We start from the raw sequence: 13,467 nt of genomic DNA, 5'->3' as shown, positions 1-13,467 counted from the left end.
AGACACAGGTTTGATCCCTGATCTGGGGAGACTCCACATGCCTCAGAGCAACTAAGCCTGAGCGCTACAACTGCTGAGCCTGTGCTCTAGAGCTCATATGCCTCAACTGCTGAAGCCCACGGGCCTCAAGCCCACACCCTGCAACAGGAGAAGCCACTGCCATGAGAAGGCTGTGAGCACAGTGAGCAGCCCCTGCTGGCCACAACTAGAGAAGAGCCCACTCGGCAACCAAGGCCCAGCACAGCCAAAAGCAAACTCACGAATAAAAAATGTTTAAAAGAAAGTCAGCAGGAGGAAGTGAGATAAATTTGGAGCTTGGGTTAACATATACACACCGCTGTATATGAAGTGGATAAACAATACGGATTTACAGTGTAGCACAGGAAACTACCGTATCTTGCAAAACCTACAGAGGAAGAGAATCTGGAAACCAGAAGTGTAAGTGAATCACTTTGCTGCACGCCTGAAGCTAACGCAACACTGTAAATCAACTATATTCCAAAAAAAGAAGAAGAAGGCAATCAGAAGTTTCAGGCAGGGCTCCCATGGGGGCTCCTTCCTTCCTTCCTTCCTTGGAAGAAGGTGGTAAAGAATCCACCCGACAATGCAAAACGCACAGGGTTCCGCCCCTGGTCCAGGAAGATCCCACGTGCAGCTGAGTCCCTGCGCCACAACTCCTGAGCCTGTGCTCTACAGCCCGGGAGCTGCGACTCTGGAGCCCACATGCCGCAACTAGTGAAGCCTGCACGCCTACAGCCCGAGCTCCGGAGCAAGAGTCGCCACACCACTCCACTATAGGAGAGCAGCCTCACTTGCTAAAACTAGAGAAAAGTCTGTGCAGCAATGGGACCCAGCACAGCCAAAGACAAATAAGTAAACAAACGAAATTAGTTTTTCAAGTACGAAAAAAGAGAGAGAGAAAGAAAGTTCCAAGGCATTAGAAACCCTTCATCATTCAGGAGATAAACACCACTGCATGAACAAGCAAAGAAACACCAGCCTCTAAGTTAATCTACATTTTTCTAGTATTTTGTTCTCCCTGAAACTTTTGTTAAAAATGGGCCCAAAATATCTAGATAACTGCTGAATCAGGGAGAAGGTCACTGTATTATTCTGTCTTCTGGCGCTTAGGTCTGAATCTTTACACAGTCAGAAGGAAGAAGTGCAACAGAGGACTTCTGCAATGAGTAAATGAGTCCCTCCTTTTATGTCTTTTTCACTTTTAATTTCCCTTTTCTCCAATCCTGCTGTCTTCAAAAGATGAAATGGAGCTGCAAGGTGTCTTCTTCTCTTAGGAAAGGGTTTGAGACAGGAAAAAAATTAATGACTCGGGCTTGAGAAGAAGGCAAGCAATCATGAGCTTGTAAAATGCTAAAGATGGGAGACAGTACAACTGCTGTGGTGAGCTGCTGCTGCTGCTGCTGCTGTGTCGCTTCAGTCGTGTCCGACTCTGTGCGACCCCAGAGACGGCAGCCCACCAGGCTCCCCCGTCCCCGGGATTCTCCAGGCAGGAACACTGGCGTGGATTGCCATGTCCTTCGCAAATGCATGAAAGTGAAAAGAGAAAGTGAAGTCGCTCAATCATGTCTGACCCTCAGGGACCCCATGCACTGCAACCTTCCAGGCTCCTCAGTCCATGGGATTTTCTAGGCAGGAGTACTGGAGTGGGGTGCCATTGCCTTCTCCGGTGGTGAGCTAAGACTTATTAATAACTATAGTTACAAAAACACAAGTACCATATGATGCCACTTACATGAGGTATCTAGAGTAGTCAAATTCATAGAAAGTAGAATGGAGACTGCCAGGGGCTTGGGGGAGTTGCATAATGGATATAATTTATTACATGATGAAACAGTTCTGGAGATTGGGGCTCAAAGCAAATATATTTAACACTACTGAACTATATGCTTAAATATGATTTTTAAGACAGTAAATTTTATGCTATTAGATTGGTGCAAAAGTAAAGGTAGTTTTGCATTGCTGAACTTTGCTGTTTGATATTGGAATACATTCTTAAATGTGGTTATGTTATACATCATTTTAATGCACATTTCTCCATTTTCACGCAACAGGAATAAACAAACTTATTTCTTGTTGGCAAATATGTGTTGATTATAATGGTTCCTATTTTCATTCATAACGATGTGTTTGAGCCTAGTTATAATGATTTAAAATTCACTTCCAAAACTGCAATTACATTTGTACCAACCTAATATGTATGTTTCATCACAATTAAAAATAATAATTGATATAAGAAGAATGTGCCTTTAGAGGCAGCTTCTTCCCATGTGCTAGTGTGTGGTGAGTGCTCGGTTGTGTTGGAATCTCTGTGACCCCATGGACGTAGCCTGCCAGGCTTCCCTGTCCATGGGATTTCCCAGGCAAGAGTGGGTTGCCATTTCCTCCTCCAGAGGATCTTCCCAACCCGGGGATGGAACCCAAGTCTCTTGCGCCTCCTGCACTGGCAGGCGGATTCTTTACCACTGAGCCATCAGGGAAGCCCACACTGGGCTCAATATTTTTAAATCATTCCATTTCCCATCACAACTTTGTATGCTGGCCGTTATTATTATACCCACTCAGTGCAGACCGAGATGAAGAGGCACAGCCCAAGGCCAATGGCAGGGGAGCCAGGACTCTCACCCAAGGAGCCCCACTCTGGAGCCACTTACTCTCCTTCCAGCTAAACCTCACCAGCAAACTGGCGGTGGGAGGAAACTCAGTTACACAGAATGCAATGTATCCTGAACAGATTCTGTCCCTGCCACTTTTAGCACACTATTTTAAGTATTTTAAGGGGGAGGGAGGGCCAGTTTTGCAGGGATACAGTAACAAGTCAGCTTAGGGTTGCTGTCTGAATACAAAATTAAGATCAATATGGGGTTACTTTTAGAAAAAGAAAAAAGATTAAATGGAAGAATCAGTGAAGACAATTTACAATTTCTTCACTACTGTGCCATTTTGAAGATATCATCTCACTTAATTCTATTAAAAAAGATATAGTTTTATCTTTTTTTCCACCTTAATGAGGAAACTGAAGCTTAGAGATTTCAGTTAAGCAAAACAACTTGCTCAAGGGTCATGGAGCTGAATCTCAAGCCTAACTGCAGATCTTCTAACTGCAAAGGCACAATTCTTTTCACTATTCTAGAACTGAAGCAGCTTTGGCATCACCCCCAATATTCTATATACATTTACTCCACTTCCAGGGAACACGGAGGGGACTACTTAGAAATATAATACTGTTCTGTCACACTGTATCATTAAAGTCAACTTCCACAGAATTTCACGTAATTCAAGGCAGTCAAGTGATCTGTATATCAAAAAGAAGCTAAAAAGCACACATACACATGTTCAAAGTATTTAGTCTTAAGGATTGTGTTCAAAGAATCCAGCCAGTAATGTTGGGGGGCCTAGAAAATTCTTTGAAGAAAAGTCTATAGGATTAAGTCTCACAAACAGCTACGGTGATGGAGAACCAACCACTCACAATGCCTTTCAGATTCCTTCCTGTGCTGTAGTTTCTAGAACATGCCAACCCTGGACTTCATCATTAGGCCAGTGCTCAGATGTGCTGACCAGTGTGGCAGTCTCTCTTCCCAGAGACCCCTCTCACTCGGGAAGCCCCAGGAGAGCTCAGTCACCAGCGAACCAATGGACCCTTCCAGCTAGTGGTTTCCAACAGGGCGGATGTCCTCACTGGTTCCCATTTTGCTCCAAGCAGTACAGCGATTTCCTTAATTGATTCTCAGAAGAAAGGGCTCAGACAGCCTAGACACCATCTTAGTGTGACATTTCTAGTGTGTCTGTGTGTGTCTTCCAAGATCTTCCTTAAGATCCCCTTGCCCACCCCAGTACTGCCCAGTGAGGAAAACAGAGCTGAGGAAGCACCAACCACCCCACCACACAACCTGGAAGAAGCCCCAGCTGGTCAGCTCAGAGCAACTCAGGTCCGCACTGCAGAGGGCTTCAGGCTGGTATGTCCTCAGGAGACGGCGCAGGCATTTCTCAAGGCCACCTTACAGGAGAGTGCGGGATGCCATCAAGCTGTCTGTGCTGCTCAGAGTAAGCGGCTTCATCAAAAGAGAGCTCAGGTGGAGGAAAATCTAGCAATGACAGGGCCTGGGGCTTAAGACGGCCAGCCAGCCACCGGTGAGGCACCTGTGGCATCTCTCCCTCCCAGCCCTTCAGGATGGGTTGTGGATATCAGTCAGTGCCTGCCCTGACGGCGCCATCCAGCAGCCAAGAGTGCAAGAAGACCCTATCTAACTCCTACACTCAGGGACTGCGTGCAAGTTACCTCAATATATCTTGACAGAAGCTTTCCCTGTCAGTATCACTAAGAAACACACAACTAACCTGTATGGTGTCCAGCATGCCCCCAGACATTACATCACTCCTTTGAAGGCAGGGGTTCCTCTCCATGCAGCTCAGAAGCTCTAATTCACAAGTATGAGAAAACCAAAGCCCCAGTAATCTGCCCTGAGACAGAACAAAGCTCAAACCTGCTGACTCAATTCCTGGTCAAACCATCTATGCGGAAGCAATAGGGAGGCGCCACTCAATGCTTCCTGGGGAATATCTGTAAGGCCAACCAACCGTGGGGCCATGGATGACCCCAGAACCCATGCACTGCTAAGTTGGTTCTGCTAGCTCCCATACAGTTATCACCACCACACACAAACACAAACAGCTAAGATCTGAACCAGAAACTCACTAAGTTGCTATATAACAATAACTAAGAGCTCCTGGAGCACAGGAACCCGTTGTGACTCAGCTTTTATTCCAGGGCTTGGCAGGCTTTGGCACCTGGTGGGCTCACTCAAATGTGGTTAGATGAATGAACACAGGGAATGTCTGAACTGATATCCAGCAGAGTATCTTTTTCTTTTCCCTTCAGGTCTGGAGTTTCAAATATATAGCTTACCCTGCTCATCCTTACCATCAGTCTTGATTCCATCCTGTAGTACATAACATACTCAAACAGAGATAACTAGTTGTGTAACCAAATCTCAGTCTCAGTTTTAGCAGAGCACATGACCACATTTCCCAGCTTATAGCTTGTGATTGTACTAAGTTCTGACCAATTAGACAAGTAGAGGTGTGAGGCAGAAGCTTCTGGAATCTCCTTAAAGGATAAGAGTCCCCTTTTGATTCTCTTCTTCCTGTTGGCTAGAAGAAGACTTGATGGCTGGAGCTCAAGCAGCCATTTGCCACAAGCATCCCCTCAACCAAATAATTTCTTTGTTGTAAAAGGTGAGGTGGGAACATTTGCCTCAACCACTGTCCCAGTCCACTGGGTACATTTCTGCCACCTGCCAGCCTCTCTCTGTGTATTTACCCTGATGTGTCAGAGTAATATCATCTCCATCTTTCAGCACCTTGCTTGTGCTGCAGCCCAAGCTCTCCACAGGGGAAGCCATGACTGGGAGGGGGAAAACCAGATTATAAATGGTACTAAATACAAAACTTCCCACGATATAAACTCTCATTTTTAATTCCTGATTCATGTTCGTACTAAAAAGGTAGTCCAGCCTAGAAAATCCCAGGTGTTTTCCCACCTGAGAAAAACTCTGGTTGATCAACAGTCACTGACATATTCCCAGGATTTTTCAATGAACTCTGAATCCAAGCTCTACTCCTAGCAAAGACATTTAAAATAATTCATTTCTAGGTCTGTAAAATTACATAGTTGGCTCTGTTCTCTTTGGAGTCATGAACCCCGACAGAGAAACTCCTTCAAGTTTTACTTGAAGTACTTACTCATGAAACTAAACTGGTTCAGAATCAACTGAGGGATGACGAACAACAGTGAACATACAAATGCCAGGGGCTGTTCTAAGGATTTTACATTTACTACGCTATTTAATCTGCAATTTTATGAGGTGCACGTTCTTCTTATGCCCGTTTACGCAGAAGAAATGGAGGCACAGAGGGGTAGATTAAGCGACGTGGCCCAAGATCAGACACTGAGAGCAGCTGAGCTGGTCTTCAAACTCATGCAGGCTGGCTTCAGGACGCCAGACCTCAACAACCACACACACCGCCTGCCTTGCTGCTGCATCAGAACGGGACGCGGACCTCTTCTCTTCATGAGAAACACAGTGACCCTACCACACAGGTGCAGTGGCCACAGTGTATAATATAGGAGCTGCTGGGAACAAACACTCTCAGTAAGGCTCTGTAATTTCCTCTCCTTGGGCTCTGCAAAGCACAGGCTTGCTGGACTTCCTTAGAAGTTAGTTTTCCTGAGAAATATTTTACTAGGAAAACAGTAAGACAAGTCACTTCTGACCCACACTTTGCTGTACATGTGAAAATAACACAAAATTGTAAAATAACTATGTTTCTATTTCCTATATCCTATTTCCTATTGGGAAATACAATATGTCCTCCACTTTTCCTATATAGGGAAAACTATATATTTCCCTATTTTTCAATAGGAAAAAAAAACAGGAGGGGGACTGCTGCCCATGGTCCTCATGCGAAGCCAAGCTCCACTTTAATCCACAGCCTGGTGGCAGGTATTAACCTACCATCCAACACGGGTGAAACAGCAGGCAAGAGACAGGGCCTCTGCTCAAGCAGTGATGTGGGCCTCACCACTGGCCTACACTCATTCAGTACGAAACTGTGACTGACTTCAACCTCCTGTGCTGATTCTGAGCCTGAATATAAAACCTGTGGACACTTCTTTGTATTCCCCACAGGACATACACAAAAGACACCACCTCCACTCTCCCCTCCACCCCAAATTTGAATGCATCTAGGCTGATTGCTGGCTTTGATGAATTTGCTCCTCATGAAGCCCTCTGCAAAAGGTAGAAGCCAAGAGGAGGAGTGCTGGAGGGTCAGCTCCCACTGCCTTGTGGATACACGTGAAACTGGATCTCTTTCCTTCCCCTTTTACTTGAGGGGCAGGAGGTAAGCTAAGAGGGTAAAACCCAGACAACCGAACCCCCTGTTCAAGGGAAAAACGAGCACACCCTTGGACAAAGTGTACCAAAACCCACCCACTTGGTACAGTTTGGCTTACAAAGCAAGGATAATATGCCTGTTGCAAAAATTATGGCCCAAGACTTGAAGTCCTTCTGGAGAGAAGCACAAAAAGAAAGCCGACTCCCTTCTGTTCTTAGAAAAGTGAACGGATAAAGGCAAGCACAATGTGCCAGTGGGATCCCCGGCTGGATCTCTGCAAACTGAAGCCCACACATGAGTAAACATTTAACAAGGACTTAACAGCACAAGAGTGCTTTGTTGTACCAAGTATATTTGAGTTAACTTTTCCTTTCCAGCAGTCCTTATCCAAATTGTGGAAAACCGGAAGTTAGACTATCTGGCTCTCAAAAGATTGTTTTTTTCATTTTCTCTGTAAGTTTCCTCCAGCACCCGTGTCTAACTGCAGCACAGCAGGGGGAGGAAACCGAAAGTGTGTGCCAGGCACCCACTTCCCCTTCTTTTTGGAAAGGCTCTTTCACTGTCCTCGAAAACCCAACTTCCCATTCATCCCTCACAGCCTCTGAAGAAAGGGGATCAAATCTTCTATTAGGAGATTCAACTTCCTCAAGTTGTCCTTTCCAGATTTTGACGGATTCATCCTTCATCAGCCACCTCCTTGGCCCCCAAACTCCTCTGAAATCCAAATGCAAGAAAATAAATAAAAGAATTGTTACAGACCATGTTACTCTGTAAAGGACTATAGTGAGGGGACTTCCCTGGTGGTCCAGGGATTAAGAATCCACCTGCCAACGCAGGGGGCACAGGTTCGATCCCTGATCCAGGAAGACTCCACATGTAGCAGGGCAACTAAGCCTGGGGCCACAGCTACTAAAGCCTGTGCTCTAGAGCCGGTGCTCCAGGAGAGCAGTCACCACAGTGAGGAGCTTGAACACCACCACCAGAAAGTAGCCCCTACTTGCCGCAACGAGGGAACGCCGGCATGAGCAATGAAGACCTAGCGCAGCCAAAAATAATTAAAAATAATTTTAAAAAAGAAATGTAAGTGGCTCACCTCCCCAGGAAAACAATTTGACACTTTCTTTAAAGACTAAACACACATCTACCATATGATCTCGCAATTGTACTCCTTCCTGGGCATTTATCCCAGAGAAATGAAAACATGTTCACACAAAGACACATACACATATGTTCACAGAAGCTTCAGTCCTAACAGCCAGAAATGGGAAATCACCCAGATGTTCTCCAGTAGGTGAACGCTTAAACAAACTGGTGTACCCACACCACACAGCACCACTGAATAATGAAAAGGAATGAACATCTACCCGAAGCAATCTCCAGAGAATTCTGCTAGGGCGGAAAAAGGCAGTCTCAAAAGGCTACAGAATGTATGCTTCCATTTACATTAACATTCTCGCAACGACAAAACTATGGAAATGGAGAAGAGGTTACTGGTTGACAGGGATAAGGGATGAGGCGGAAGGGCAGTGGTGGGAGAAGGCAGGGATGGCTAATAACGAGCAACATGAAGGAGGGATCCTGTGGTGATGAAACATTCTGTGTTTTCACTTTATCCCTGTCAGTGCCCTGTAAGATACTACAAGATACCAGCTACCACTGGGGAAACTGAGCAAAGGGTACATGGGATCTGTTTCATTTTTTTAAAACTATCGTATGAATCTATAATTATCTCACACAAGAAGTTTATTTATTAAAAAAAAAAAATCAATGACCATCCATCTTTTGTGATTCAACTATTGCCAGGGGTTGAACTGTGATCCCCCAAGAGCTATGAGTATGTCATAACCCCTGGAATCTCAGAATGTGACCTTATTTGGAATAAAGTTCTTTGCAAATGCAACTAAGACTGAGGATCCCGAGATGACGCCATCCTTGGAACAGAGGAACCCTAAACCCAATGACAAGTGTCCTTGTAACAGAGCGAAAAGAAACAGAGGCGTGAGGGGGTGCCAGATGAAGATGAAGCTAGAGACTGGAGAGAGGAGAGAAGCTAGAGACTGGGGAACTCCGCCAGAGCTAGGAGAGAAGCATGTGCCAGAGACTCCTGCAGAAGACCCAAGGCTCTAACATCTACATTTTGGACTTCTGGCCTCCAGAAATACAAAAGGATAAATTCCCATTGTTTTAAACCACCGACTTTGTGATGATTTGTTACTGCAGCCCTAGGAAACTAATACATTTGACATTTTTCAATGACTGGGTTCAATTTCTCTCTTCTTTAAAATCACAGAATATGAGCATGTTTTTAACTTCTATTTATGTATATTCCTGGACATAATTTTTTCCGCCCACAGAGGATATAGGCCGTAAGGACATGTATCATTTCACTCTACAATCTTTTCTGCGGGGTTTTCCCTGGTATTTTATGTTTGTTCTAACTATAAACTATTACTAGGTGGCATATAGGAGTGTCCACTCATCAAATATCCTGGTTAATAATTATCATATGTGCTCAACAGGCTCAGTCAACTTTCAAAGGTTTCTTAAAAGAAGCCATACTGACTAACAGGCTAAATCTACTGTTTCCTTGGTAACTAAGAATTTGCTTTTGGATCTTGCAATGTGCTTCAGGGTCTTCAAAATGAGTAGTAATTACTAGGCTGAAGATATACAAAAAGTACCGTTTTGTATCTTGAGAGAAACACCCTAAGCTTCTGGCTTCTGAGCAGACAGATTTAAAAAAAAAAAAAAAAGGCCAAGATGGACAAAAACTACCCATTAACCACGAAGTTTTAAAAAGGTAGAAAATGGATATTTTGAATCAGGCTTGATTTCTGACTGTGCCACATCAGTTATGTTCAGAAAACGCGACCTCTCAAGACCGGTAACTATCCTTGTGGTATACAGTGACAGCCATTCCATAAGTGAGCTCTAGAGGTTATCAAGTTAGTATACACAGCAGTGGCTAACAGAACATACATGCTCAATAAAAATTATTCTTGTCTCTAAATCTCCTTAAACTTTCATTTATATATATTTATAAAAATATGTTAAATGGATAACCAACAAGGACCTACTGTATAGCACAGGGGACTCAGCTCAATGTTATGTGGCAGCCTGGATGGGAGGGGAGTTTGGAGGAGAATGGAGACATGTATACGTATCACTAAGTACCTGAAACTATCACAACATTATTAACTGGCTATACTTCAATATAAAATTAAAAGTTTTAAAAAATGAAAAACAAAATCTGAGCCGAAATTCTGGGTTATATATTCTTTGCTTTTAGTTTTTAATCTTGGTGTGTGTTTTTTTTTTTTTTTTGTACTTATTTCTATTACCCTTTTCAAGGCAGTTAGGTTTTTAAGAGGCAATATCTATGGTACATAGTACAAGATCTAAAAGGTATGACAGCAGAATGTGAATTTGCCTTTTTCCCACCCCATATCCAGCCACCTTTGACTTCCTTGTAGCCACTGTTTTCAGTTTTCATATAGATCCTTTGATAGGTGGTCATGTCACATAAAAACATGTGTGTACAATTCCTCAAAAAAAAAAAAAAAAAAAAACCAGTATAATGCAATGCTGTGTGTACCTTCATTTACTCATATATTTTGAAGATTTTCCCAGTGCATGTAAGGCCACTTCCTTTACAAGTACATACATTCCACTGTAAGAAGGAATTGCAGCTAGTCTTCCACTGATAAGGATTTTAATTGTGCTCAACTTTTTCTAAAACAAGCACTCTGTATGGCCATACGTATATATCTGTGAGAAACGGGATATTTCCTGCCATACCAGTAAGCAAAGAATGTTACAGTCCCCAGCAATTACAGCCACAGATGGTGAGCCTGTGACCCGAGGGAGCTCAGGAAGGAAAAAATACCTGTCGTCCAGCAGTCATCAGACTGCTGCCACTGCCTACAGCGAGTCCCGAGGAAACTGAAGACGTGAAAACAGGACAACTGAGGGACATATCAGAGGAACGGCTTCAGTGAGCCCAGGTTCTTGCATCTTCCCATACACAGAAAAGCATTACCTCTGCTAACTTGGGATTCCTGGTTTTCTTTCACTAACAACCATCTCTGGGGACTGCCCTGGTGGTGCAGTGGAGAAGAATCTGCCGGCCAAGGCAGGGGACACAGGTTAGATCCCCGGTCCAGGAAGACGCCATAGACCAGCTAAGCCCACGCACCACAACCACTGATCCCGTGTTCCAGAGCCCAGGAGCCACAACCACTGATCCCGTGTTCCAGAGCCCAGGAGCCACAACCACTGATCCCGTGTTCCAGAGCCCAGGAGCCACAACCACTGATCCCGTGTTCCAGAGCCCAGGAGCCATAACCACAGCGCCCACGTGCTGTGCCCACTGAGCCACAACCACTGAGCCCATGTTCCAGAGCCCAGGAGCCACAACCACTGATCCCGTGTTCCAGAGCCCAGGAGCCACAACCACTGATCCCGTGTTCCAGAGCCCAGGAGCCACAACCACTGATCCCGTGTTCCAGAGCCCAGGAGCCATAACCACAGCGCCCACGTGCTGTGCCCACTGAGCCACAACCACTGAGCCCATGTTCCAGAGCCCAGGAGCCACAACCACTGATCCCGTGTTCCAGAGCCCAGGAGCGACAACCACTGAGCCCGTGCTCCAGAGCCCAGGAGCCACAACCACGGATACCATGCTCTAGAGCCCAGGAGCCACGACCACGGCGCCCACGTGCTGCGCCCACTGAGCCACAACCACTGAGCCCGTGTTCCAGAGCTTGGAAACCACAACTACTGAAGCCCACGCATGTAGCACCTACGCTCTGCAACGAGAGGAGCCACTTCAATGAGAAGCCTGTGCACTCCAAGAGCAGACCCCGCTCATCACAACGAGAGAAAGCCCAAGTGCAGCAACAAAGACCCAGTACAGACAAAAATAAATAAGATTAAATCATCTTCTGATACTTTTTGCAACTCCGTTGTTGCAAAACTTCTATATAACATGGATCTTCTTTCGCTGCCTCAGCGCAGCTCTCTCAGGGTTACTTGAGATGCTGCTTCCCAGGCTCGAAGTCCTAAATATTCCCACAGGATAAAACAAAATATTCCCACGGGATAAAATATAATATTCCCACAGGATAAAACATAACTCTTCAACTTTTAAGTTGTGAATACTCTTTTTAAGCCAACAACTGTCAGATAAATTTCTACTACTGGATCTGCTAGGGCAAAGAATCTGTATTTTTTACATTTCCATACATAAGCCCAGATAGCGCCCACCATCAATGATGTACATACACCTATTTACTCATATCTGAAATTCTAACTTAATCCTCTCTGCTGCTGCTAAGTCGCTTCAGTCCTGTCCGACTCTGTGCAACCCCATAGACGGCAGCCCACCAGGCTCCTCTGTCCCTGGGATTCTCCAGGCAAGAACACTGGAGTGGGTTGCCATTTCCTTCTCCAATGCATGAAAGGAAAAGTAGCGACCCCCTCTCTACCTATTTAATTTACATTTCTATTTTATATGAGGCAAAGCATCATATGCCTTGTTTTTCTTTTTCTGAAACCTGTCTGTTGACATCTTATCCTCACTCTCTGTTTTTTCTGTCTTTTCTCACTGAAAAGCTCTTGATTTGCATTAAGAAAACGGACTCATTTCTCATTTTATCACAAATATTCTTTCCAGTGAACTGCCTTTTTCCTTTAAAAAATGTGATGTTCCTTAAAGAAAATTTTTATTTGTACAGTTAAATTGACTAGCTTTCTAAAAACTTTTTACCATGTTCTACCCTAAAAAGTTGCATCTACGGGGATTCCCAGGTGGCTCAGTGGTAAAGAATCTGCCTGCAATGCAGGAGACGCCCATGACACCACTTCTATCCCTGTGGTCAGGAAGACATTCTCACGCAGCAATGTAGAGTAAACTCTCCCAAATTTTCTTCTTCTCAGGTATCCTTTCTTTCTCTTCAACTCCCAAGATGGAACCAGCTCAAAGGAGGGCCACAAGAGGGCACCAGTCCAGCAGCTCTCTGAACCCTGAGGCTGCAGGCGGGACACCCAGGGAACACCCAGGGCAACAACGGAAAGGAAATGAGATCTAACCAAGTGGGTTGTAAGGAACTTCCTGTGCACATACAAAGAGTTACAGAAAAACCTGCAGCTGTGTCCCTCCGGAATTCATCCTGAAAGAGACAGAGGATCTGTTTTCAACCCTCTGGCCCACAGCTGCACACATGATGAGATCAGACTTGAGCTGCGGCACAACTTTTAGGGCAAAAATCTGCAGCAGGCTTACAGTCCATCGTAGATCAAGGCCATGTGTAAAGTGATTTTTCTTTCAAACACAAAGTATGTTTTCTCACCTCACACAGGGTATTCTGTAACAGTGTGAAATCCTATTTCTTCTCTACTGGGACAAACAGCTAATGTAAGTACAGACATCCTCACAAAAAAACCCCTCCACAAACTAATGGGGAATTTCAGGCCAAACAAACCTCCTATAAAGAACACATATATAACTAAAGATAGTAGATTAAGAAGCACATTAAATATCATGTATTA

General features: G+C 44.6%; 1 protein-coding gene across 4 annotated transcripts in view; it reads right to left on the bottom strand.

Moving 5' to 3' along the window:
* UCK2 (uridine-cytidine kinase 2) overlaps positions 1-13,467 on the bottom strand; it is an 86,256-nt gene that overhangs the window by 31,439 nt on the left and 41,350 nt on the right. The window contains exon 1 of one of the 4 annotated variants that reach the window (XM_012185487.5): positions 4,360-4,454. The exons of the other annotated variants lie outside the window; for them this stretch is intronic. Within the exon in view, the coding sequence (XP_012040877.2) occupies positions 4,360-4,425 (66 nt within the window). The 5' untranslated portion in view covers positions 4,426-4,454. Of the gene's footprint in view, positions 1-4,359; positions 4,455-13,467 lie in introns of those variants that run through there. 4 annotated transcript variants of the gene reach the window in all.

The sequence above is a fragment of the Ovis aries genome, chromosome 1 (assembly GCF_016772045.2).
Source record: "Ovis aries strain OAR_USU_Benz2616 breed Rambouillet chromosome 1, ARS-UI_Ramb_v3.0, whole genome shotgun sequence".
Lineage (NCBI taxonomy): Eukaryota > Metazoa > Chordata > Mammalia > Artiodactyla > Bovidae > Ovis > Ovis aries.
The sequence above is the reverse complement of the archived record's forward strand: the minus strand, read 5'-3'. Positions and strand labels throughout refer to the sequence as shown.